Source organism: Ixodes scapularis, unplaced genomic scaffold, assembly GCF_016920785.2.
Source record: "Ixodes scapularis isolate PalLabHiFi unplaced genomic scaffold, ASM1692078v2 PGA_scaffold2__306_contigs__length_199485367, whole genome shotgun sequence".
In the NCBI taxonomy this organism is placed as follows: domain Eukaryota; kingdom Metazoa; phylum Arthropoda; class Arachnida; order Ixodida; family Ixodidae; genus Ixodes; species Ixodes scapularis.
Genome location: NW_024609857.1, coordinates 130996588 through 131024043, shown reverse-complemented (window position 1 = coordinate 131024043; position 27456 = coordinate 130996588). Strand labels below are relative to the sequence as shown.

General features: G+C 46.3%; 2 protein-coding genes across 2 annotated transcripts in view; both read left to right on the top strand.

Annotated features, from left to right (window-relative positions):
* Positions 1 to 27456, top strand: part of LOC115329097 — a 125536-nt gene that overhangs the window by 26717 nt on the left and 71363 nt on the right. The window lies entirely within an intron of this gene.
* On the top strand, positions 1339 to 2294 carry LOC120846314. Its single transcript, XM_040218038.3, has one exon. The coding sequence runs from the start codon at positions 1354 to 1356 to the stop codon at positions 2203 to 2205; it is 852 nt and encodes a 283-aa protein (XP_040073972.1). The 5' UTR covers positions 1339 to 1353; the 3' UTR covers positions 2206 to 2294.

Sequence of the window (27456 nt, the reverse complement as noted above, 5' to 3'; positions counted from 1 at the left end):
GCGCTGGGATGAGCGCTAGAAGTTTTCGAGCTCGCCACGGCCTAGCTTCGTACACTTAACACTTGCCGCAAGTCGCGGCTTTGACTGCATTCAAGTTGATCGAAAAGCGAATTATCTGTCCGTGAAGCATCGCTTCCAGCTGAGTGAATATCCGCTCTTCAGAGAATAATTCAAAACGACAATTGCAGCCGTGCGCGAACAGCGCAAATTTAAAAACAAACACAACAATAGGAACACTGGCTACGACTTGCCGTGCGGGGAAGCAAGCTCATGGCTTGAAACCGCATTGGAGTGTCTTGATTTAATGGTTTTCAAATAATTACGGCATTATTGAGCGCTTACTTTTTACTTCGAGATTCATCCACTGAGCCATTCAAAATACTCTCAGAGGTATGACATTGCTGGGAAAAAGTCAACATGCTGGGAATATTTTTTGTTGCTTAGTCAGTCACCGAGAAATGCCGTATGCTGAAAACGACCCGTATAAAAGACGGAAACACAGAGCTCGGAACTAGTGATCGAGTTAGTGTGCTGTTGTATTGACGTTTGTATGTGCCGTGTACGTGTATGCGCTCAATGTATGTTCATCTGATGCTTGCAGTATGCACAATATGTGTACATGCGTGTATGATAAAGGTTTCCGAAGATCCCGAAGCGCAATGGTAGTGTGAGCAAATAAAAATATTTTTGTAGAACATGAATTGGGCGGTACCTAGCGCCACGTAGCCTAGCTACTTGCAAAGATGATGATGATGATGATACTGCGGCTGCTCCCTTTATAACGGGCGGGCTCGAATAATCGTGCCCAACCCTGGGGGTGAATTCAGCGCCCCCTGTGTTGTGTATGATGCCACCAATCCTCCAGTCGTCTTTTCGTCTGCTCGATGGTCTTCCAAAAGGCTTCAGTAGTATTGGTTGTCTCGCTTGTTGAGGAGAAGCCCGACGCTGCCGCTAGAGGCGGGACACCTTCGTGTAGTCGGTTCGCCTCTTCGGTGGCAGAAGTGGCAGAAGGTCGGATACCGCCAGAACGGAGTATGGTGTGCTCTGCGGTTTCGCTCTCACCCTCGCATACTAGGCATACAGTCGACTGCACACTATTGTCGAAGCGCTGTTTGTACACCAGTGTGAGCAGGGCTCCAGCACGAGCCTCGAACAATAGGCGGCTTCCCAAGCTGTTGTCGTACAGCCGCGTCTCTGCCGTGATTTGCTGTTTTAACTCCGCATTCAAAGACGTCGTCGGGACGCCACCTATTAGCCCGACTACACATCCATCACCTAACACTGACAGAAGAGCGCGTACGCATCCCCGAAGTCTGGAGATGCGCCCTGCACTTGCGCCCTCTTCCAGCCAACATGACACGTGACGACCACAGTGGCAGGCGCCTTGCGCGGGCGGAGGCACTGGCCCGCCACTATGGGTCCAAACCCGGAATCTTCTATGTGGACGCCTCCGGCCCTCACCATGGGGGGAGGTACACGGCTGCAGTCGTCCACCAAAACGTCCTGGTGAACGGCCTTACGTTCAGAGCTAAAGACATAACACATGCGGAGGAGATCGCCATCGCTCTAGCCGCCGCAGACCAGGACTCGAGAGTCATCATCACCGACTCGAGAGGGGCCTGCAGAAATATTGAACAGGGGTACATTCCTCTCTTTGCGTATCGCATCCTTAAAGATAGTGACTACCTCGGGGCCCCCGCGTCTCGAACGATCGTCTGGGCTCCTGCTCACATGGGCCTCGAAGGCAACGAAACGGCAGACGCCGCCGCCCGCGCGCTCACTCTCCGGGCAACGCCTTCAGACCCTTCTGAAATGGATCCCGAACCCGATCCAGCCCTCACTTTTCGAGAAATTACTCAATTATACCGATTCGGCCACGCAATTTATCCTAAGCCCTGTAAGGGCCTTACAAAGGCGGAGGAACGCACACTCCTCCGTCTCTACACCAAAACCCTGCTGTGCCCGGCAGTTTTAAAACACTTTGATCCTGCTTATACAGGAAAATGCCCGCACTGTGCGGAGAAGTCTTCGGACATCTTCCACATGGTGTGGGCATGCCAATCAACCCCGAACCTCGTCCCAAAACCCAACCCCACCCGGGAGGACTGGGAGGCAGCCCTGCTCGACTGCTCCGACCTGGAGGGCCAGGAGGCCCTGGTTGACCGAGCCCGAACCGCGGCAGTCGCCAATGGGCTCCTGTACTGAGGAGTCCACCTAGTGCTTGTGAGAGATGGCCCCCTCCGGGCCACCTCAAACTACCTCCCTCATGATATACCTTTAATAAAGTTTTTCATACATACATACATACATGGTAAGGGTTGACTTTGTCCGGGCAGCCTCCAGTTATTGCACATTCTCCTGTTCGCGGACCCTCTTCCGCACCACAGGCTCCCATTTTTTCTCTGTGGTCGCCTCCACCGGTTCTGTGAAGAAGCCGAACTTTTTCTCAAGCTGGTAGAGGCGCTTTCGCCAACGGCTCTGCAGAGAAGTCATATGTATGTATATGAACAACCTCTTGGCCCAGCGGCACCGGTCCATGAGTCGAAGCCGCCCGTCATAGGAAACCTTGCTTGTCGCCTCCCTCGCTTCGAAAGACGACCAGCACAGGTCCCCCTGCACTGCCTCATTCGCCACCGTGCCATGGCATCCCAGCGCTTGGCGTCCCACTTCTCGTTGTCTGCGCTCCAAGGCGGTTCTTGTGTCACCTGGTACACACACCACTGCGTTGGCGAACGTCAAACCTGGCACCACCACCGCCTTCCACATTTCGCGGCTCACTATGAATCTATTACAGCTCCATAGGCTGCGCTTACGGAGGATGTTAGCTCCCCGTGTGGCGGATTGACGGAGGTGGACGTAATGCTCTTTCAGGTAGTCTGCCTCGTTGGACAACTCAACGCCTAGGTACTTATACTTATTCAGTACCGGTAATACGTCAAGCCCTAATCTGAGGCTATCGAGCTTTTCTTTCTCAGTGCCCGCGAATTGTATCACGGCGGACTTGGATGTGTTGTACTTGAGACCAAGCACGGCAGCCTCATCAGCACATATGTAGAGAAGTTGCTGCATCGCCGTTGCACTGCTTTTACTCTCTGCTTGACCCTGGCATCTGGTGGCAAGCGATTTAACCTTGTTTCACACTACACGATAATTTCTGGTTACCCTGTAACAGCGGCTTCGAGTTTGTTTGCAACGCTGAAATGTTTCGTTGAGCATCTTTTTAAAGGGGCGATGCAACGATATTCGGTTGGAATATTTTTCACTTTACACGAGCTTACTGGCACTAGTGGGACTCAATGATACTCGCACGCAACGCCACTGGCCAAAAAACTCCTTTGTTACGATGTAATTTCAAGGACAAAAGCGATCATTTTCATTCAATATCTCCTTTGCAAAATTCGATGACGTAACGTGGGGATTGAAGTACACCCAAATGACGATATTTGAATGCGATTCATAGATTGGACCCGAGCATTTCGTGAGCACTTGATTTAGGCTCGTGATAATTACTAGCTTGAGAAGCATTCGGGTAGTGGCCCGTGGCCCGCCTTCAAATGTAACTGATTCACACAAGAGTGCTTGCTTACGCTTTCTTACATCCGTGCTTCGAATGTGCATGCAAGTGTACTCATTGAACTAGTTGCCATGCTTCATACGAAGAACAAATGTCCCGGTTACTCGAGATCGTAAGCGGACGTAAGGTTTCGCAACATAGCTCGACATAAGCAAATGGTACTGCGTGTCCGGATTTTAAGGTGCAATGCTTCGCTTCTGGACGCAGGCAGTGCTACTCATGTTATCACGCAATCAGTGTGCGAATTAATAGAACGCTGCAACGATTTTTTTACTTTGCGCGAATACTGCTTAGAACGGATACCTGCCGTTAATGACCTGTGAAACACCCGTTCGTTTTTCACCACACGCAATCGGAGTCGCATAAAAAATTAAAGGAAAAAGAGCAGCGTTCACCCCCCTCATCTCGCAGCCAGAACAAGCGGTCACGTGATCTGGAGCCGATTATATGCTGCCAAGGTTGATCATAGCCACGCGATGGGATTGGCAAGGCACATGACACGCGCTGACTTCCAGAACTTTTTATAGTTCGGCTATTGTCGTCATTGCAGCGGTTCGACACGGACCATTACCCGAATGCTTCTCGAGCTATCGGTTATCACGAGCCTAAATCGACTCGAGTGCCCAAGCAATGCTCGGTTCTAATCTATGAACCGCATTCAAATATCGTCACTGGGCTGTACTGGACCACCCAGCTACGTTATTAAGTTGTGCGAAGTACCACTAAGCTCGTGTAAAGTGAAAAAAAAAGTCAAATTGAATATTGTTGCACCACCCCTTTAGAGTAAGCCGTTGCTGTTTCTTGTTTCGAAGAGCAATCTCGTAAATTACTGTGAGAGTGCGAGGTGGAGCGAAAAGACAAACACAACCCCAAGATATTAAAGGTGTGCTAGAAACATCTTGAGCAAACTCATCTGATCATTCGGGACTGCGTTTTATATAACTATCGGTTTGCTAATTTTTTAAAGCTCGGTAGACAAAATCGCTTACAAAGAAGGCGAGTGAGTTTCTGAATGTCTGACTCTGCCCAGAACTGCGGATTTTTCTGAAAAGGTATTGCCGTGTTCTGCAACGATTAATAATCCTTTGTGTTATGATATACTTGGCACAACAGCAGGCAACGGCTTGTGTTTTTATTTTTCTGCATGCGCCGTTTGGTCTCCATTGGTACAGAATCTCTAAACCTTAGGAAAAGAACGCTGCGAGGTCTTTAAACACATTTACTTTTTCCCCGGTGCTCCTTGGTGCCAAAATTAATTAATGCATTCGCGCTATTTCGCCAGAACGGTACATAAAATAAAAAAGAAGGGCAACATTTTCTACCCTGAACTAGCCAATGGAATAGTGCAGAAACGCGAAGTAAAGTTCAAACGATTGGGAAACCCTCCAAAAATAAATCACTCCCAACCGATTAACCCAGTATAACTTTTCGCTATCTGGTTAATGCAACTGGAAATCTATCCGGATTCCATCTGGATTTCAGGTTTTCAAAAAAGTATTCGTTTTTATGCAATCTGGATTTTAGGTTTCCAGAAACAATTTCAGTTAGATGTCCAGTTCTATAATCCAGATAGTGAAAAGTTATACTGGGTTTTCCGGTACATCGAAAAACCCAAGACAACAGCACTGCACACAACAAAAGCAGCCCTATAGGACTCTTTTTGTTGCGTGCAGCGCTGTCAAAGCCTAGGGTGCATGCGTCTAGCCCTAGGATATAGCTCGTAAAATTTCAGCATCTACACCTTTTGAGTTTACAGCTTTCGTGGATATATAAAAACCACCATCACGGGGGTGATAGAATTACTTTTATGACATGCGTGAGCGTTAATATTTAGCGAGCGTGCTTTCCCGCTTTGACCTTTGTGGCCGTCCATACCACTTCCTGTTTTAGATGCCGCGTTCATTTCAGTGCCGAGTGTCACGCAATCGTTATTAATATATGCGTGTTAACTGGAACAATTCGTTACGCTTAGCCCACCTCATTAAGGCCCCTTTTGTTTCTTTCTCGCTCCGAATACACTGAGTTTTATTTCGATCCAGTAGCGCAAACCTTCACAACCCGTCTACAATTAGTTCTCGTTACACCGCCAGAGCAACAAACAAACAAAAAAACCTACTCGTAGAGAAACTTTTTAAAATTATTATTTGATCTGTAACTTGGGTTTTAGCAACGCGACCCCGAAATAGCTACTGCTCGTCGTTGTGTTTTTCTTTCACAGTGGTTGCGAAACAAAGCTGCTTTCGAGTGAATTTTTACGAGCAGAGCGAGGCTTTAAAAAGGGACAGCTATCTGATGACAACTGAGGCGTTAGTTAATGCTGTGTCTACAAAATGCGTTTCCTATTTTGTGCTGAAAAAAAGTGGTCGCATTAAAAGGAACGGGTGCATCTTTTATAGAATCGTAACCGTCGTTTCATCCACCTACGAGGCCCCGGCAACTGCCGTCCGCGATATGGAAACGCAGCGCTGTCGCGCGCGTACGCCGTGCCTTAATGACTGTGAGTCGTCTTTCCCGCGCTTTTCCATTTCCGCCCCAAGATGGATTTTTATTTCTGGTGTTGGCGGTTCATGAAGAGGGGAATTTGTTGTAATACCACCTCTCAGAGGTTTAAGCCTCGCTTATATTGTCGGCCGGAGCTGTTCCTTCTGCATTATACAAAATGATACAGAGCCGGGATTACAGAAGGCCCGGATTTTCTTTTTCTTTTTTCTATTGCGTAGCAGCCTGTTGAAATCCGAATTTTACGGTCTTTGCGGTTCCTTTGTTTGGTTTTTTTTTTCAGCCTGCATAGCTTAAAAGAGTCATATAATATTTTTATTGGGAACGAAAACAGACTGCGTTCATAAGGCTTAGACATCTATAAAACGTAATGTAGAAGCGCTTCTTTTTTTAACACTAATTTATAAGGCTAATATGCCATTTCCTTACCAACTACCTGTTTTTCCTAAAAAAATAACTTTTTTTTTTCCTTTGACAACTGTGAATCCGCTTTGTACAGCTCACTGGAATTGGAACCGTCAACATTTTGGCCCGTCGGTAATGTAGTTCCGTGTAACCGCGAAAAAAAAAACTGAATGAAATCTAAATTTCGAGTTTTGCTTTTGATGTAATATGCTTTTGACGTAATAAATATGCTTTTGATGTAAGGCTCGTCCAAATATCAGCCGTTAAGTCCTTATATCGAACTCTTTTTGTTCACGTACCGTCACGTTCCGCCCGTTTGAAGAAGCGCGGCGGACTGAGAGCCGAAATCCGCACATCATCCCGCCACATCGCTGTGTCCTTCCGCTGGATAAACTCCCCAGTGCGCACTAGACAATACGCCTCAGTTTAAAGGCCAAAACGAAGCCAACACTACGGGCCGATCGTAAACCACTCAAGCAACGGCAAGAGCTCGACATCAAGCCGTATAATCACATCGGTTAAATCGATCGAGTGCAGTGAATGCGCCGTGGGACTGTGTTTTTACATAGCCTCCTCTATACTCGCAAAGCCTGGCAGTTCGACGACGAAGCCATAGAGTGACCGGTCGCCTATTCGGAGCGCGAGGATCTGGTAGCACAGAGCACCAAAGAGCCATTTGTTGGGGAACCTGGACGTCAGCGCACAGCTTTTGCAGCGGCGAGGACCCGAAACACACTTCTTCGATCGGGAGAAGAGTGTTTTGGCGTCTCGCCGCAGCGGGGCGCCAGTCACGTCGTTGTCCTTTCATCCGTTGTCTGCCACTCTACCTTTTTCATTTCGGCGGCCGCTTCTCATGGCGATCTGCCAGGCTTTGTCAGTATATAGGATGCTATAGATTTCCGCGTGCGCGTTCGCGTTCGCATTTTTTTTTTATGCCTTGTAGTCTACGACTGCGTTCTCACATGTGGTGAACGAGGGTAAACTCGGTAGCTCTGAGCGTGAGGAATAATGCCGCGTTCTTTGATTCAAGCGACCATCATGCGCTTCTCAAAAACATGTAGCGTGGTCTTTTTTTTTTTTTTAACAGCTTTTGTTACGCGATTCGGTCTTTTGCCTTCTTACCGGCGAATGACACAATATCGTGGGCTGCAGATGTATAATGCGATGCGCGGGCCTCGATAACACTCTGTGTTCCTTAAGAATATGGAGGGTGTACGACATCTAAAAGGGAAGCGTCGCTCTGCCTCGGAACAGAGCCTTGGAAGCCTCTGTTGGAAGCTGGTTGGCTGCGCCACCAAGGACAGCATCCGCGTTGCATCTCTTAGTGAAACTCTAACCGCTTAGACCCACGTTAGGAGATTACCTCAGTTCTGGGACTCCCATGGGAAGAGGGTACCCCTCTCACTCTCTTCAGTTTGCCTCCCGTCGCTTGAAGCGCCATCTAGATATTCGTCTTAAACCCTCTGTGCCCTATAGAGTGTATGGTCAAACACCATCTAGACGCTGTGCTTCGTAACAAACGTTTTCCTTTTGTATATGTTATCCGGTAGCAGCCGTCCCCTAAAATGGTGGCGTTTCGAACGACGGGAGGCTGAAGCCTGCCAATAAAGGCGTTTCTTTACAAGTACTACCAACCCTTGATGTGGAAATACGCAAGACACGTACATGCCACGAGCGGGTGCTCCGCCTCCATTCGCTTGTAAGGGCCGCTAATTTCAGTGCTCTGCCGCCATTGGCTTCCGAGGGCCGCTCGGAACTTGGTCTTCGTGCATTGGAGCAGTTGACGCTATTTGCAAGACAAACGCGGACAGATCGAGGGGCTTTACGGGAGGCGACCCGTGGGTGGAGAAGGGAGGTATACTGATCGTTCAATCATCGTCTATGGGTAGTTCCGTAACTGAGTTCTATTTCATCTTACGCTGTATCGTCGGATAGTTTACATGCGGAAGCTCCTTGCTCTAGGGAACATGTCCGCGGCACAAGTCCTCGTGCATCAAGTGCAGCTGCCAGCGCTATGAGCTAGTGCTTCTAGCCTTCGCTGCGGTACGTGCATGAGGTGAAACGGAGTATAGACAGATAAAACTCAAGAAAGACAATGCGAGGGGAAAACGACGCTCACGAGAAAATTCGTTGTGGAAATGAGGTCGCTCCTCTCCAATTCAGCCTCACTTCCTATCTACTCCATTCACCCCAACGTTACTGTTCACCCTTAATCTGAAACTGTAGCCAAAGCCACAAGCGCGAACTAGACATATTTGTGCTCGTTACTTGAAAAATGTAATGGATTACAATTACAAATTACCACCCCCCAAATGTAATGGATTACCGTTACAAATTACTTTTACTGAAAGTTAACGAATAACTTTACTCGTTAGGTTACAAATTACTTTCACGTTACTTTTTCCGTACACTTATCCAGAAAACATTAGAAATAATTTTGATATTTTTCAAAATTGTTCTGCAACACTATTTTTCATTTCTCTTACACCCGTATTATGGTAGTCTTTGTAAAAATAAAATATTGTAAAGTGTAAGTGCACTCCGTTCAACTGTAAGCTGACAAGACACCGAAATGTGCCACCACACCCGCCATCCCGTTAGCTTACGGCCTCCGGAAATGATCCCTGGAATTGTGCAGACACATCTAGCGGTGTGCATGCTCAGCAGCAGCGTCTACCTCCGCTACGAGATTCGGAGCTAAAGAAGCGATCTACGAAAGCTCCCTTTTGACTCGGGTGTTTCGCCTGTTATTCACAAGAAAAACTTTGTTCTAACGCTAACAATGTATAGTCAATGCAGAATGCAGGTGTCCCAGCTTACCTTGATGTGTCTCCGTAGATTAGACTTTGTTGTTCTTGCTGACGACAATATGTGTGTGCGTGTGTGTGTGTATGGGGTGGGGGTAAGCAAAGTATGCGCTGTAACTCTAGGTTTCCATTCTCTTTAATGCCCTGACTTTTGAACATCTCATTAAGAGATGGCCATGGAGACGACGTACACTTCATGATCGAAAACTCGACCAGTCAGAGAAAAAGTGGCGGTTACGAGTTACCGATCGTTCATCGGTTCTCACTTTCATACAAATTTTGTGGAGGCCAGGGGAGGGGAGGGCATAGAGAGTGAGAGTAGCGGTGGCCATCGGTCTCACAAAACAATAGAGGATCACGCCACTTTTACGCGTTCTCTCTCTCTCTCTCTCTCTATGTCAGCACTCTTTAGATGGCTATACCCCCCCCCCCCCCCCCTGTAATGTGAGGAGTGGACTCGACCACCATGCCAAGACAAGCAAACCACAAGAACTTTCGTCCGTACCCTCGATGAGGATGATCTCAGCCTCGCGCCGGGCGCTTTTCAACCGTGCCTCAAGAGCGTGCTAGAATAAAGTAGCGCACATCAAAGACAAAGAGAATTCGACCCCTCCGCGCGAGGCTACATCGTCTGTTACGCGAGTTGTGAACCCGCGAATCGAGGGGGTGCGGCTACTTTCGGCTATTCTCCCCTTTCTGATGTTTTATATTTTGTTGAACTTGCTCTCTTTATGCTGCTGAATGATCTGCTCGTGTTTCTCTAGTTACTGTATTATGCTCATATTTTTAAAAAAGTAACGAGTATTTAGAGTAATCTGTTACAAATATTTTGTAACAAAATTACAGAAATTAAATTACAAATTACATATAAAAAAAGTAATGTAGCCATTACAAAATTACTTAAAAAAGTAATGGATTACTTCCCAAGTCTGGAGCTATCACGCTCTCCTGGCTTTGAGACATGTATTTTTACGCGAGTTCTCGTGCAGAAATCCTTAAGTTCCCCGGGGATATCTATAGAAGGCACTAATACACTCTTATTTAATACCTACTTGAACCTCAGGATTGTATACTTTTATTCCTGGGTCCGATATAATATTGTTGCATTGGGTCCTATGGGCCACTTTGACAAAATTTAAATTTCTTCTCACTGAAATAAAGAGCCGTAAAGTTCCCGAGGAATATAATAGCTGCCGACTCATAGCACACACCGCAGTTAAAATTTCGGTATTTTAATTCATACTTTTGATTCCTCGAGACTTTCAAACGCGGCCCGCTTTTTGCCCCTGTAGAGTTAGCACCCCGCCGTGCACCGAGAAGCTTGCGGCCAAGCTACCGTACATGGGCTTATCGATAAAAAGATTTGTACGATGCGTTTGTGGCAGCATATTGACTAAGAATGTGGCGGTTAATATGATTATATAATAATTAGATGTTTACAGCAAAAAATTGGGCCCTGGATTTCAAATATACGCAATTGTTATGTAGGGTCAGAAACACTTGCATTGTATACAGTTTGCTTTGAATTTGCCTGTGTACGTAAAGTTTTAGCTCGGTTTCAGACACAAACTGAGAAAAATTCTTTCAGGCGTGTGTAACTAGAAATAACTAGAAATATAACTAGAACAGCGCGTCGATGGCCGTTCAATTGTGTGTCTTTTTATCTATCTTATTTTATTTATCCATATATACGCGTATAAATAAAGAACACAACGACGACGACGTTCAGAGAGAGAGAGAGAGAAGTGTTGAAAGGAAAGGAAGCCTGGAAGGACGACACACCGGACGGAGGCGGTGCCTCAATCTGACCCCTGGTCCCTAGGAAGCGGCAGCTTCTACTTTGCCTGGGCTACCTCCTTGGAGTCTGATGCTTTGACCCCAGTGGACCCCAGTGAGAAACAGCGCCATCATGTTCCTGAAGCTTCTTCATGCACCGATCGAATGGCGTGCCAGATCCCCATGGCTTGCTGCTGACCCGCCCAACCAACTTCCACAAAATCTGGACTTCTGCGAATCGGACTGCCATCCTCCCCAATACCAACAATCCATGTCGTCGTCATCATGCATGTATATATTCATCACATTATCATGTTCACTAGACGCGGCACCGCGGGACTCGATGGTACGGGCTGCTGCCTTTCCGCGGTGCCACGCGTCTCCAGAGCCAAATAAATAAAAACTAAAAACTAAGGACTAAAGACAAAATGCTTTGCTGACCAACAGCCGGTAGCGCCTTAAAAGAAAGAACAATAGTGTTTCCTCGTTTAGAGGATACGAATTCCAAAACTACACCATACTAGTGGGGCTCATCACTGGAACAACAGACGCAATAGAGAAAATAACAGATTCTCTTGAAAGCAAAACGGTAAAATAGACATAATTGGGCAAATTTTTTGTTTCCAAAAGCCAAAATCAGAAACCTAAACTAAACTAATGTTTGCTGGAACTCGGGGTATATCGTGTGCATCATTTCGAAAAAGTATCAATCGAAAACACCACGCAACACATTTGACGTTGTTTCACACCTCAAGACACTGGCTTGCACTGGCGCACCGATCGCCGGCGTAGCATAGCGCGTATTCGTGAAATGTCTGCGACTGGTGATGATAATAGCTTATTTGCCAAAAAAAAAAAAAAAGAAAACTCGGCGCGGACTTTTCCTCCGTCGGGGCTAGATTCGGCGCTAGATTCGGCGCTGTAGGCGTTCTGTCTAATGCTAATGAGCGGACTGGAATGTATTCCCCCTAGTAAAGTATTTGGCCGGGAGCAAACGGTGAAAAGGGTTGGAGGCCGGAGAGATCCACAGTAGAGGAGGTTCAGCTAGCGGTCGCGTGCTTCGAATTCTCCGTTTATCTTGCTCTAGGGTGCCTACATGTCTGTCTGTCTGAGGGTGGGACATTCATTGTCGCCCTGAATGTGCCAGCGCGTGATTCTCTCGCGCACTCGGTGCGCGACTTGGGCGGAAAAATGGCGTCTATGCATTAGCCAAAGCTACGCGCTCGAGCTGAGTGACACCAGATTGTGCGCTCTTCAAAATGCATATAAAACGATTGGGCTGAAAAATGACTGAGATGTCACCACTCAAGCAAAAGCGCGCGTAGGTATGACGGCACTCTATCTTGCTCAAGGTTGATACGCCACGTGTCGTGAGAATCGGGAACTAAAACAGCGTGCCTCAGAAAGCTGGCCATGCGGGCCTTGCGGCTCCCGGAAATTGCGTATTTCATGACGTCGCGCTGTGTCCGTGCGTTTTCCGGGAGCGCATAAGAAAGTTGGATAATTTCAACTTTTTCTGAATGCGCAAGAAAACGCGCTGTGACGTCGTTTCGTAGGGCTCTCCTGCCTCCCGGCCAATCGGTGGAGGGCAATAGTTCTTCCGACTCCGCGTTTCTACGCCGTCTGGCACAGATGCTCTCTCCTTGCTTGCAAGTATGGCTGCGTTTATGAACTTTCCCCTTGTTTCTGATGCGAGGAAGGTGACTTCTGCAGCCGAAAAGAGGACTGCTGCGGAGGCGCAGAGGAACGACGAAGCTGCATTTCAATTGGTCGTAATTTCACCGTTAGAGTGCGCTCAATCATGCGTGCGTGCTTGAGCGAAGCAGCACCGTCCTAACCAACGCGCATGGTTGTGACTCAGAAAGCGCCCTAGAAACAACAAAAACGTCACGAAATACGCAATTTCCGGAAAGCGCAAAGCTTACGCGCGCGCAAAAACGCGTTGGTTTTGGTCGCGCTTAAAGGGGGGTTGCAACGATTTTATGATTAAAAGAATTTGCATCTCGACATTTTCACGTTGTCTATCGTGTCCCGGGGTATAGAGAAAACACCTTTCATTAATAATTGTCGCGATTCCGCTGCATAATCGCAAAGCAAAAGTCGAGCTTCTTCCCCCACCTGCAGCCGCAAGTGGCAACCGAAGGAACTGCGGCGAGAAGATTACGTGACCTCGCTCGGCTCTAAGCTGCAGCATAACGCCCGCTAATGTCAGCAGAAAGAGGGAGAGGAAAGGTCCTTGGAAAGAGCACACAGGAACCTACAAGGCACTCCGAATGACGTCACTAGGAGTGCGACAAGGTGTGACTCTGAAGACTGGGAGTGGGTTGAGGGGTGCCCGAAATGCCAATATTCATCTTTTTTTTTTCTTTTTTTTTTTACTTCACAAGTAGGACCCGCAGGCCAAAACAGGTTTCTGTTCTTTACTTCAGAAGTGTCAGAGGGCAACTACAACAAAAGTTTGACCGAAGTCCGGAAAACGTTGCACCCCCCCCCCCCCCCCCCCCTTAAAGGTAAACACCGACAGGGTCGGGGAAAGTCGGGGGAACGAAGAAGAAGGGGTCGACTTTAGAGTAAAGAGTGGAAGCATTAGTAGCCAAAGATGAGTCTTGTTTAAACTTTTAGAGAGTTCAGTGCGCAGATTAAAGATCAAGCGGTTTTCTTCCTTTTTACGAGGGCACAAGCAAATAAAGTCCGATTTGATGACACAGACGCGCATATTCAATTCACTGACTCCATTTTTAGAGAAGTGATCGAAAACGTGCGTAGAGAGTTTAATATCTAGTTTATTATTACGCTTCATGGTTACGCGGCCGCGGTGTTCACGAAAACCTGCACGCAGCTTGCGATCAGTTTCGTCAAGAAAAAAAGTGTCGGGGCATGTGGTGCAGAAATTACGTAAGCGATGTCAGCAGATTTGCAGGTATGGTGGTCAGGAGTTTTGTGTATGAAATTAGGGGGAGGAGGAGCGACATGCTTGAAGCTAAGGAATCTAGGGCCGTTGCTCGGTGTGGTACTGCGTGATTGTTGTGGCGGGGGGGGATTTAGGGGCGACGGACGGAAGACGGCAATTCAGACTAAGAGAGATTGGAGGTTTGGGGAACGGCGGTAGGCGGCAGTTGGGGCTTTAGAAATGTGTCTGGAAGGCTGTAGGTAGTCGGTGGCGTAGAAAAGCTGATGGGTGAGTTTAGGGAGATAAGGGTGGTATGTAATGACAAGAGGGTTGGTGGGATTTTTCGGTCTGGGTGGAGAGAAAAGGGTGTCGGAATGGGAGATGTGGATAACGCCGTCTAATGCATTAACAAGGATGCACGAGATATTGCACAAATTAATAAAGGTATTGATAAAGGTTATGCAGCACACACGATTCTGGGTTCTTCACTCTCTTGGCCAACCCCAGATTTCATGGGGCGAAGGTAGAGGGCGTGACTATGGAAATCATCATCGTCACTGCATATGTAAGCGTCGGATGCGGAGAAATTGTGAAAACGGGATGGAATTGATTTGGTGTTTGAGGTGGCAAGAAGAGTTGTGAAGGTAGTTGTGTGAGTCGGCGGGCTTGTAATGAACCGAGGTGAAAACTGAGGAGGTGTATTTCAAAGAGGGTTGATAGTATTCTAGTTGTCGAAGGAAATACTTGACCACGTGCGTCAAGCCGAATCCGAGTTTTGATTGTGCTAGCTACCGTTCCAATTTTAAGTTCATAATTTATTATTTGAGCGTGTTACCAGAAAGAGAATCGAGTACTTTTACCTTCGTTACCCGAAAAATTTGTGAAAATGGTATTCGAAATTAAAATGAGTTTTTTGGGTCTTTGATGTGTTTTTAAATAAAAGTTCCACAAGCTTCTTCCTTTTTTTTTTTTTTTTTTTCCAGCCCGAGATTTGAGGATTATTCACACAAGGGGTTGGAGAGGTTTACAGAGATCGAAATTTTGAGCTTATTACAATTTAAAATCGAGGTTTTTTTAAACATTTGAATTCCGGAACCAATGCACTTTAATAGCATTTTCAAACTCTCGAAGTTGTCGCGGTAAGAGATTCAACATTTTTCCAACTTTCGAAATTATTACGCTGGCGAATTTTACGATTTATGAATGATCGAACCTGCGAAGTTAAAAATTAGGTTCCACGAACTTCAAACTTCGGAACAAAGGTTGGACGAACTTGGAACCAAAATTGCCTAGAAGACCCCAAAAGGTAGAGTTAAGGGAGTTATGCAAGTTATGCCCATCAGACTGAAGCTTCACTTAGCCGATTCTACGTTGTGCCACAAACAACTTGCTTTGAATAGCTTTGGCTGTGAGATGCTTTCCTTCGGCTCTCGGCCTCTCCCGCATAAAACCGCATATTCTGCCCCCTGAGGCAGTTTTCGGAAATACGGGTTCCTGGTCTACAGGTTCGAAACCCGGTCGATGCGCTTCGCTGAGGCGTCGTTGAGCATCTTCGTTATTTTTCTCACGAAATTCCTCATGTAAACGGTTCGTTCGCCTTACCGCGGTCGGGAAAAGGCGCGCAAATTGCACGACGTCGACGCACGACAGCAAACACTGATCGGCGCTTGCTCCCTTAGCGTTTGATTTATTGAGAATGAAATAGCCGACTGCATTATAAAATGTCAAACAACTCCGCCTATTTAATGATTTACTGAACAAGAATAGGGTTAGAAACTGCCGATGAGATAGATTTGCAATTAATGGTCGTGACCTGATGAGTTTTATTTTCGGGGCCGAGGGCACCCCAAGTAGTATGGCTGCGTGCTCCTCGACGTCGAACTGTGTTGGGTCCCGCGCCGATGTCCGTGCGTCTCGGCATTTTCTGCATCCATCGGATCATCACACCGGAGATACACGTCCTAAGCAACGAAAAATTTGCGAAGAGCGAAATGCCGTGCATTTGGTTCCTTTATGTGCACGCGTGGGGTCTCGTTTATTTTGTTGCTTCATCTCAGCATCGTGATTAGGTGGCGTTCGATCGAACTGCTGCTGCCAGTTACCAATTAGGTATATATACGAAGGACGCTTACCACGTTCCTCTGGCCCTTTCGAGGCGTTTCGGTGAACCGTTCAAATGCGGTGTCGTGGAAAGCGTCTCCGACTGCTGTGTTTAGCGTCCACAAATCTCGCCCGTACATCAAAAGTGCGCCGGAAGTGGCAACAAACGACGTCGCAGGAGCCGGAGTGTCACGCTGTCGGATGTCCCGACCCTGGCGGTTGGTGCTACACAAGTCCCGGTAAAAAACACATCAGCGAACGTGAGTTTCGCTGTCGTCGTGGCGTCCTTTCTATCGAACGCCGCAGATTCCGTGGACCGCCACACTGAAGAGAAACCTGCAGCAGAGCAGGCGTCTGTCACATCCACTCAAGGCTACTTTGACACCGCCAGGATCGCTGCCAGCGATAGCATTCTATGACGTCATCGGGCAGAAGTCGAGAGACCACCGTTTGGGACGCGGTAAATACACCGGACGGAGTCGCGATCTGTAGGCATCACAGATCGACGCTTGTTTTGGCAAGTTACGACAAAGAACAAGTGGTACCGGGCTGTGTCTGTGTGTTTCTTCTTTATCTGGTCCCTCGTCCTTTGCGCCGCTTTAATTTACAAATATGTCGTACCAACTAGCTCAAGCCTCAACTTGAGTAGTACGGCACGCGCCATAGTTGCTCTTTTTGGAATTTTCCCAAGATAGACTCATCAATTTTTTTTTAATTGTGAAAATTAAATATTTGTTTGTAAGATACGAACACATCGAACTTTGCTCGACCTTTTAAAACGTACATCGCAAAAAAAAAAAGTTAAAGTTTCTAACTTTTCGCATTTCAATACTTAAAAAAAAAAGTTCTATATTTCAAATCTTTTTTTATTTTTATTTTCTTTATTTTTTTTTTTTGTTGATAAATTTGAGATAATAGAATGCAAACTTTTAAGAGCCTCCACATCCTCGAACCTTGCAAATTCGAACCACGGCGGGGCTTCAAATATTGTGAAGTTTTAGATTTCGAACCTGAACGGGCTTCAAAATATTGGAAACCTTTCGAATCCAAACACACGGAGGTTCGCAGAATCTCTAGTAGATAAAATATTTTTTTATTAGTAAGTTTACAGAATTCAAGACATTATACTAACACCAAAGGATGATAAAAGCTGATTTACATATAGTTAAAATTTGAATGGCTCAACACGGTAAACGCCGAACTTTCTATATACGAAATATAAACTGAATATAAATTTTCAAACATTTCTTGAAGAACAAACTACAAAAACATAGAACACTAGCACTAAAGAGTAATGGTTAGTATTGCGTATATGAGGGAACGCAAGCATTGTGCTTTTCCGTTGCGTGTTCCCCACTGCGCGTGCGCGGAGTCCGAAATGCGGTCCTTCCCGTATGGCGAGGACGCGCATGCACAGCGTGGAGTACGCAACGCAAACGCAAATGCACATCACTTGCGTTTGCTCCCATACGCGATACTAACATTTCGAATTACTTTTTCCTTCTGCGCTATCGGGGAGTAGATTGACCAATCCCACCCATAGCCTCACCTGTGTGTGTGTGTTTTTTTTTTTTAATTTACATATTTTTTATGTTTTTTTTACAAAACTAAATTACACATTGTTGAACGCTCATTCTTTACACAAAATATAGCGCGAGAGGCCCGAACGAGATGCCAAATTTTGAGCACTAAGCGGAATCTTATTCAAAAGTTAAGAGATTTTGTGAAAATTTCAATTGGAAAATGGTGGCTCACGAGTACGTCAAGCTCTATGGCGCTAGAAACAGAAAACGGGCGAAAATGAGACCCAACTTTTCCATTGAAATTTACAGAAAACCACTTACAACTTTTATATAAGGCATCGGTTTGTGTTCATATTTTGGTATCTGATTCGGAACTCTAGAGTGACGTTCGGGCGAAAAATGAGCGTTCGCCATTGCATATTTTATATTTGGTATTAAAACAGCACTTTATTTTTTTTTGAGGGGGTGGGCGGTTGTTGGAATGGAGGGAAGGGGGGGGGGGGGGGGGGGTGTCTGTGCTATATTTACCATAGCCTCCTCTATACTGACGAAGCCTGGCAGTTTGACGACAAATCCATAGAGTACCCGGTCGCAGATTTGGAGCGAGAAGATCTGGTAGCACAGAGCATCAAAGAGTCATTTCTCGTAGAACCTGGACATCTGCGCACAGCTTTTGCAGCGGCGAGGACCCGAAACACACTTGTTCGCTCGGGAGAAGTGTGTTTACGCGTCTCGCCGCAGCGGGGCGCCAGTCACGTGACTCTCCTCTCATCCGTAGTCTTGCCGCTGAACCTTTTCCATTTCGTCGGCCGCTTCTCGTTGCGATCCGCCAGGCTTTGTCAGTATATAGGAGGCTATTCTTCAACTCGTCTTCCGTCTTTGGCGCTGCTTTTTTTCCCTTCAAGAATCCTCGCTGTGGTGAAGGCGTCTGTCTTCGCGAAATTTTTTAACCTCAGCAAGCATTGATCAAGCATTCAATGTTCGAGTTCTCTAAGAAGTTCTGAACTCATGATATCCTCATAACTCGTCCTTTGTAACTAGGGAGGTCTCGCGACGTCGTGGCATCTGGTTAGATATACAGGTTAATTTGCGAAGACTTAACTTGTTCTTAAATAAAATACTTTTTTTTTGTGAAGGTGATTTGATGAAAACGTAAAGTCCCGCAGACCCACTGTTTGTATACATCATGCAAAAGACACGGTGTTTGCTGCATACACTATGACAGGATTATCTCGAGACTCATCTCAAGCATCTTCGAACCATGCGGGCTTCGAGCATGCTTCAAACACGTCTGCAGACTGCTTTTGTAAGATGTATTAGGTATGGTGCCGCTGCTTAAGACTCAAAAGAAAGACGCGAGAGTAGGACCGAGACTCAAAAACATTACGAACAAAGAAAAATAAATATGTAGTGTCGCCGCTGCAGCAGACGGCTGTGTTGCGGGCGACAGCTCACTCTGATTGGCTGGCGTAAAGTGATCAAGGTGCATAGCGACAACCAATGACGTTCTTGTGAAAAAGCGCACTATGAGTTTCGGCACATTAAAAAAAAACTGCGCCAAGATTTAATAACTGAAAAAAAAAGTATTTTACGTGATACGACGTTGTCACGCAAGACGGAAGTTGTGCCACGAATATCAACATCATTGGAAGACTTTTCAGCGAAGAGCAAGAAAAAAAACGTCAATGTCTCCGTGGTAAGAATAATAGAGTCGCTTCACGGCTATAGTTTAGAGGTTTTTAGAACAAACTTCTTCAAAGAACTGGCCAACCAGCGCAGGACGATGGGCAGGCGCAGACTCCATATCGCCATTTCTTTCACCGAGAATGCTTTTCAAGCGTCTGCGAAACATGGAGCAAAGTTCGGCCTATCTCATTAGCTCCATCAAAAAAAAAAAAACCTATTTTTTTAGTACAAGACAGAAGAACAATTAAAAAAATAATAAAGATACTAAACTAGGCGAAAACAGCCTTCTGCTCTAGTTCCTCTTTTCTTCGTGCGACCCATCTCCCGAAATCTCTCTCAGCGCTCCTCCGAGCCGCTTTTATCTCGGGTTGGCGAAGTCGCGCTGCGCCGGTCGGGATGGTTTCCAGCATCGCGGCGCGATAGAGGCCCCCCCAAAGCTGCGCTTTTCCCGCGGTGTGCCCCTTCGCAAGCAGCTCGCAGACTACTCCCCGTATAGTGTACGGAAGCGAAAGTAAGGAAGGCGGAGGCGGGGTTCGTACGCAGGCTATTGCCGGCCCCGGCAACCGGTGGATGGAATCTGCCGCGGCATTGCGCTTGCTTGTTCATTCTCGCTCGGCTGCTCTGTGATTGCCTCCGGTGGTGGATGCCCCCCTCTCTCCTGCCTCCGGTTTCGCGGTGCGCAAGCCGGGGTCTGCGATGTTGCCGTTTTTAGGAGGGGGCCCCGGACACCGCATGCGCGCTTCTCTACCCGCCATTCACCGTCGGTTGACTGGCCCCTGACATTTGGCCTGCAGGAATGCCTGAAAGGTGTACGCGTTGCGTGTGTGAGGAAGTGTGCGCGCTTGCGCGTGTGTGTGCGTGGACTTGTTTGTGTTTGTTTGTGGGTGTATGTGTTTGTGTGCTTGAGCGGGAGACGAAGAGAGAGAGCTGAGAGGGGAGTTTTTGGTTCGAGGGGATATATACAGGGAGTTCAGGAGAGAACAGCACCGCGTTTTTCGGCCCGGCTAAATGAACTATGTGCTGCGGAAAGCTCAAGCTCCGTGAGAATGTAACGCTGGCAGTTGGGGATAGAACGCGAAAGTTTGAGACCATGAATTTACCTGTATTAAAAGGCAATCGAAAAAAAAAACGGACATTTTTTATGAGCCACGACAATAACAGAGATATTGTCTTTACACACGCTCAGTGCAGGCGGTGACACGTATCCAACTATCATCCGCTGTAGCCAGGGAAAGTAGAGACTTTTAGCAGACCGTTACCGTGTTACGCGTACCGCACTACCGGAGCCCTTGAAGCATGTTTTTAAGCTCGCGACCTAGTGGTACCGTGACTGCGGGCGCACGTTTAAAAGCATGCTTCAAGGGTTCCGGTGGTGCGGTACGCGTAACACTGTAACAGTTTGCTAAAAGTCCCCAAGGTTAGGTAAACAGGGCCATTTTGTTTGGCTTCGTGTGGTTCCAGTAGATATTGCCTTAGTGTTGATCGCAAGCTCGCATTGAGGATCTAAATGAGTGCAACAAGTCTTTGAAGGGGCCATACAGCGATTGTGAAATCGAACTTCATCTACCACACGTCGTAATAGGCGTCAAAAGAAACCCAAGAACGCAAATGAGAGAGCGAAAAAAATATTTCTTCGATATAGAACTTTTAAAAGAAAACCGGTCTCTTTTACACCTGCTTTCTTTCAAAAGCCTTTTCACTGCGACGCATCCGCGGAACCACAGCACGTCAGCCAAATCCACGTCGCCCATTGAGTAAGAGCCTACCTCACTAGCACCGCTATCATAAACAATAAATAGCCGGCGAATGTTTCCTAAAAGTTTTGTTAAAGAATATTCTGATCTACATTTTGTAGAATAATTATAGATGTGACGAAAATCGCCGAATGTTATAATGCTCAGAGCCAGGCGCCATCTATCGTGTGGCAAACGAAGCAAGAGGAAAACCCTACTGCGCCTGCGCAGTCAACCCATGAGCGTCGTCCGCTGAACGGGTTTGCTCTGGTCCCCCTTTCATCGCAGAGCAGAATTTCGTTTTCTGGCTGCTCGGGTAGGGTTTACATTGTTTGTGATCGATCGCTCGGTCGCTACGCCGAAAGGCTGCAGTGTACCGAAGTGTACGAATTACAGTTTCTGCAGTCCGGTAGTTGCGAAGAAAAACAGTCAAAGTTTCACCGCTTGCTACTCGATGAACCACGTCGAAGCACTTCGTGCAGGCTCATCGGTTTGAGGGACCCCGGGTCTAAGGTCATTCGTGTATGCTCGGAACATTTTGACACCGAGCGCGATTACAGCCATATTCACAATTTTCTCCGTGAATGCGGGCAGGTTCCAGAAGCTCTCCGCCGATTCCGATGAAGACCTTGAGTCTTCGTCGGAAGACTCGCAGCACTTCCCAACAGACATACCGTCGTATGGGAATAGTCCCATGCTGTGGCTGTAGCGCAACATATCTAATTGTACTTCTCTCAGCCGCGATGTGTCCATGGCTATTGTGGCGATGAGATGCGCCGATTCAGAAAATATGTCGGTGACATCAGCGATATCGGCGCAGTAAAACCTACCGGCCCACCGCCAACTCGCCGCCGCTAACGCTCCCATTCTCCTACTGCCGAGAGAACTTCAGGTTCCAATGCCGGCGGACGTCACGACCAGGGTGTAAGATAGACAGGTGGGGAAACGGCCCATAGAAACCTACCGCAGCGCCGTGACCGGATTGTGTACTCGTCTGCTTGCGGGTGGCTTGCGGGTACCCCCGATTTGCGACAGATGGCGCTGCGGCGAGAAGAAAAAAATTGGAATCGAATTTGCATGGAACTCTATGGGAGAGTGCGTAAAATAAACTGAGAGCACGACAGTCCTCCATTGAAAATCCACGAGAAACTTTCTCCGTCAGTTCAACCGGTCGCCAGCGTTCGCCCACCTAGAGTGAGAGTTCGCGGTGCTCCACATAGATGGCGCCACAGAAAAAGAGAAAACCGAGGGGGACACAATCCGGTCGCTCATTTGGCTCTCGTTTCACCACCTGTCTATCTTACACCCTGGTCACGACCGTCAAAATTATTCCGCAGCTTGTTTTGGGGTGTATCTCAAAACGTCCAATTCGCATTTGAACCTTGCACGTTTCGACCCATTCTCATTTGGTCCTTCTCGTTTGAACCTTCTCATAAGATCCAAATCGTGTTTTTCGCAACTGGACCCATTTGCATTTCGCCCGTTCGCGCTACGAACAAATGGCACTAGTTCGGCATGCTTCTAATGTCGTTATGCCTTCGCGGCTTTGTTAATGAGCCAGGCACGTAGCCAGGGGGGAAGGCCCATGGGGCCCGCCCCCCCCCCCCCCCCCCCCTTTCCCGAAATCTTCCATTTTGCTGGGACCTCCTCTCCCCCCTCCCCCCGAAACAAAATCCTGGCTACGTGCCTGTGATGAGCCTTACCTTGCTTGGGCCCCCAACATACCATCAGATATATCTTATCTGTAGAGGTACGCACTGAGAATCGTACATTGACGCCTGCTTCCCTTCCTCTAAGCAAACGAGAAAAAAAAGCGATGACCGTTTCAATTGGAAACTTTGTTTGAACAGAAATAGCATACATAATAACAGTGGTTCTTAACCATTAATGTTTCGCGGACGCCTTGCAGAAAGGCGGAGATGATGGAGGACCCTGTTCGGGGTGGGGGGAGTAGAAAGGTATAGGTTATCATGATAATGATTTAATAAATGGATATAACTAATTGCTAATGCAAAGTAGACTTATCCTATTGACATACGCACGAAAGTACTCTCCCGAAAATAGGAACGTTTCCTCTCAACGTGAAGAAAAACAACTAATATTGCCGTGCCTGACTGGTGAGAAAGGGCTTTGCGGACCCCCTTTTGAGAACTGCTGCATTATAGAAGTGGTGGCATTGTCCCAAGTCGAGAGACCTCAAACAACGTGACATTTCGGAATGTGATCTAGCTGCGATAAATATTTGGTCCGTTTTATTGTCAGCTAGTAGCTCTTCACCACGACCTCGACGCACTGCTAAAATCCTAAGCAGAGAGAGTATGCCTGTAGTGTGGCACATACACACACACAGATTATATCATTGTATTATTATTACCCTAAAAAACGATTTTGGTATAGAAAGAGTGAAGCGCGACGGGGCCAAAGCGACATATTTTTGACAATGGCTGTTTTGAAAACGACCAGGTGAAAAGGGCGAAACGAGAACGGGCCCAAATGAGGAGGGTTGGAATGCGAAAGACAAAACGGGAAAGGACCAAATGCGACAGGTCCAATAGAGAAGATCTTTTTGAGAATGGCTGTTTTGAGAAGGGCCAAGTGAGAAGGTCGAAACGAGAACGGGCTCAAATGATAACCACCCCTTGTTTTGAGAACAGTTGGAGAGAAAGTAAAAGCCGATATTTCATTAATTTTTTTATGTAGAAGTTAATAAACCGAAAGGGAAAACGGAAGCCTGCTCGGCATTCAGTGAACATTGAAGGTTTAATGTTAAAATGATTTGGCAAAAGTAAAAAGGTTATTTGATCATTCCTTTAAGCCCTTTAAAATTATTGAATATTTCATGTTTTATTTTATTTACTTAATGTACATATCAGCTAAAACCTTCCGCTCAAAATTACAGCTGTCGTTCTGAAGTCCCACCACAAAATTCCCTTCTCCTGAAGTTTGTCCCAGCTTTTGCTAATATTTGCATTTACGTTAAAATTTATTTTGTGGATTTTTCTTTCGGCCGGGCGCTGCATTTTTAAAATAAATTTGTAGTTTCGCGGATGCACATCAAAAGGAAGGGAAAAAACGAGACCAATGGTGCCTCCACATATTATAAATATTCATGCAAATGCCGGTATCGTTAAAAAAAAAAAAGATGCGAAGCAAAGCTCTTTTAGAATAAATGTTATCAAATTTCCCTTATTAATGGAACGATGATGCAATGCAAAGTTTGACGAAGTCCCTTTTTAATAAAAATTTAATCACTTGTTTGAAAACATATGAGGTTGACAACATTCCGGTAATACGATGGCACACTTTTTTCTAGAATTAATGTTTTGTTTTTTGTTTTTTAATAACGAATATTAGGCCCACAACAAGCAAACACTAAATAAATTCGTGTAAGGAAAGCGTTGAGGTAATTGAGGTTGAGTTGGTGCATAATGCAGGATGGCCCGTGCCATGTTCTTTTTTCTTCTTTTGCAATGCATTCTTGCATTTGTCTTTTTTTTTTTCATTTTAAAGAAAACTAGGAGGCTAATTTAAGCAGAGACGGCTCCTTACGTGACAAAGCGAAGCAAGAATTGGTTCTTATTTCAGAGGGGATTTACGCTTTTTACAAATAAATTACTATGTAAAGTGAATAGAGTTAGTTAAGCCAAGCTGCGCTAAGTTTTATAATGGATATATTGAGGCCGCCTTTGCTGTCGCTCTCTTGGAATATTTTGGACACTGCAGTATTCCGCTCTTAGAAATGTTAATCTATATTCAAATAGGATATTTCTACATGGAATCCGCTGCAAAAAGTGAGAAACCGCACGGTTCAACTTGCTTGGCAAAACATGCGTAGACTTGGTAACAAAAAGAATATGACGATAAATCCATAAACGGGATCAGTTTCCAGAAATGGCAGCTTATCATGGGGTAATGAGATGCTAATTTCGTAGATTCACTAAAGATTTCCATTCAGAATATTGCCAGAGATAACCACTATGTGCTCTCGGTATTGACGTTCGAAGTACTGAGATTATTATGACTTTGGAGTTTTAGGTGAAATTAAATACGCCTTGGCAAAAGAGAGCTGTTGGACTGAGCTAGTTGTTTAGCTTTTGACCAAGCGCAAGAATTTCTTCTTCACATTGTACGCCTTATCTCTTACCAAAGAAGGTATCGGTAAGTGGGCAATAATTTAGTATACGCTAAATTTAGTATACTTTCGTGGTTGCAAATGTCTGGCTGTGCTAAAACAATTTCTTGTTGTTGTTTTTCTGTTTTGTTTTTAGGCATGAAGCGTTTTTTAACGGTAGCCTTTCCCCTCAAATCCCAAAATTCTGTCTGTCCGTCCGTCCGTCCACCCGTCCATCAATCCATTCGTGCAATTCCCGCTAAATATGGCAGGGTAATTGATGCCACGTCAGTTTTCATGGGCCGTTTTCTGTGTTCCTGCTTATGCTTATTTATTGAAGCCCACCAAGAGCAACAGGCCTTCTCGGTGGTGCGTCACAACACAGACTAAGAAGAAACACACGCACACATCAGACACACTAACATTATGCACACAAAATACCAAACTAAAGATAAACTTTTTTTTCACGAATTCTAATATAGTTTTGAGACTGCTAAGCTTTTTTTAAGGCGGCTTAGACTCATGAACCTGTCAGACTCATAAACCTGTCAGTACGCACCGTTTCGGAGAAGAGCAAGCCGGCGGCGTCGGCTCTGTCGCCTATTATTCGTAGAGAGCCTAGATTGGTAGAAAGTGTCCAACTCAAACAATAGGGAGCATTGGCAGTTTAATGGCGGACGCCTCCATCGGAGATTGGGCGCAAGTGCGCATGCGGTGGGTTATCGCGTGGCTAGGAGGAGAGCAGGCGGAAAGGCGGAGACGCTGGCGGACGACCAACGCATTCGTCAACAGCTCGCATTGCAAACGCGGCCAATCAGACCACGTGACCCCGATCGAGCAGTTGGGAATTCTCTGTATACAGGCTCTCTGATTGTTCGCGGCCACCTAGCGGTTGTTCCCGCCAACTTGTTGGGAAGCAATTGTGACGAATCGCGCGGGACTAGTGTGCCCGTCGTTATTACGGCGGGATTCAAGGTTCTGGCTCATGATTACGTAATATGTACTTACAAATTTGTTCTTGCGTAGTCTGTTTTTACCTCGTTTGTAAGAACAACGTTTCGTAATTCGTTGTTACAAAATACGCAACTGTTTTTTCTTTTTTCGTTGCTCAAAACTTGGGCGAACGGAACCTCAGTATACTGAGATTCCGTTCGCCCAAGTTTTGAGCCAGGAAAAAAGAAAAAAAAATTGCGTATTTTGTAAAAACAAATTACAAAATTTTGATTTTTTAAAGAAATAAGATTTTTTGTATATATACAAAAAATCTTAAGGGTCCAGGTGAGCTGGTGAATATTAACCATGCTTAATTAACCCGCGACTGGGGTAGAGAAGAAACAGCAAAACGTCGTTCTGTCTATTTTCTGTCCCTTCTACGTTTTGATGTTTCTTCTCTACCCCAGTCTCGGGTTAATTCAACATGGAATTTGAGTACAGCGGCTGAAACGGCCCTGCCGATGAAAATGATCTGTTGGCCGCTAGGGACGTCCTGGTCGTGAATAGAGTTATGTTCGCTCCTTTCCCCTACACCGATTCAGTCTCCCCGCTAGATTCAGGTGGACAATTGATCTCACATAACATCACCTCACGTGAACTATACAGCAATTCAGAAACATCTCTAAATTTGGCGGAAAAATTGATATCACATTATCTTACGCCACGTGAGCAATACGTTCATTTAGTTTGCCTAATAATTTGGCGGGGAAATTAACTTCAGGTGTCCTTATATCTCGCTATATTTGGTGATAAAATTGATGCCACGTCACCTGGCGCCCACTGACCCATGGACGCTTGAAACGCGCTCCGGAGTGAGCCGCCATTGCCGAACTTCTCTTGTCTTAACGAGATGCTGAGCCATTGAAGCGGGCGTTGACGAGCCTCCACAAGGGCCTATGTTGAGGAGAAGGACTCAGTGACACTTTAAGAAAAAATGGAGGAAAAAGTTAGCAACGGCGCGTCTTCTTCCCTCCTACTGACGCGCCCCCAAGCGGACATCAGAAAAAGGGAGTAACGAAACGTTTTTCTCCTCCAGGCGGACGGGAGAAAGCTTTCGTCCTCCCGACTCATCTTCTTTCGGTTTCGTTTTTCGAGCACGTCGCGCACGTTGTTAAATAAATGTTGTTGAGTTGATTGAGCTTCAGGCGGCAGCGAAGGCCGCCTGTAATTTTGTCTTCTAGTCCAAACGTGCAGAACATTTCGGTTGCATTGACGTTTTTATCACTAATTTTATCAAACGAGCAAACGAAGCCGCTAGAAACAGCGAAGTTCCGGAGCAGTGCCAACAGCGCTACATACACTGTGTAAGATGGCCATCTCCGGATTGCGGGACCCACGTTAGAGTGTGCTCTACTCACG

Bases quoted from the DNA above. Each gene is read 5' to 3' on its own strand.
- LOC120846314 (XM_040218038.3), top strand. From the start codon at position 1,354: ATGACACGTGACGACCACAGTGGCAGGCGCCTTGCGCGGGCGGAGGCA.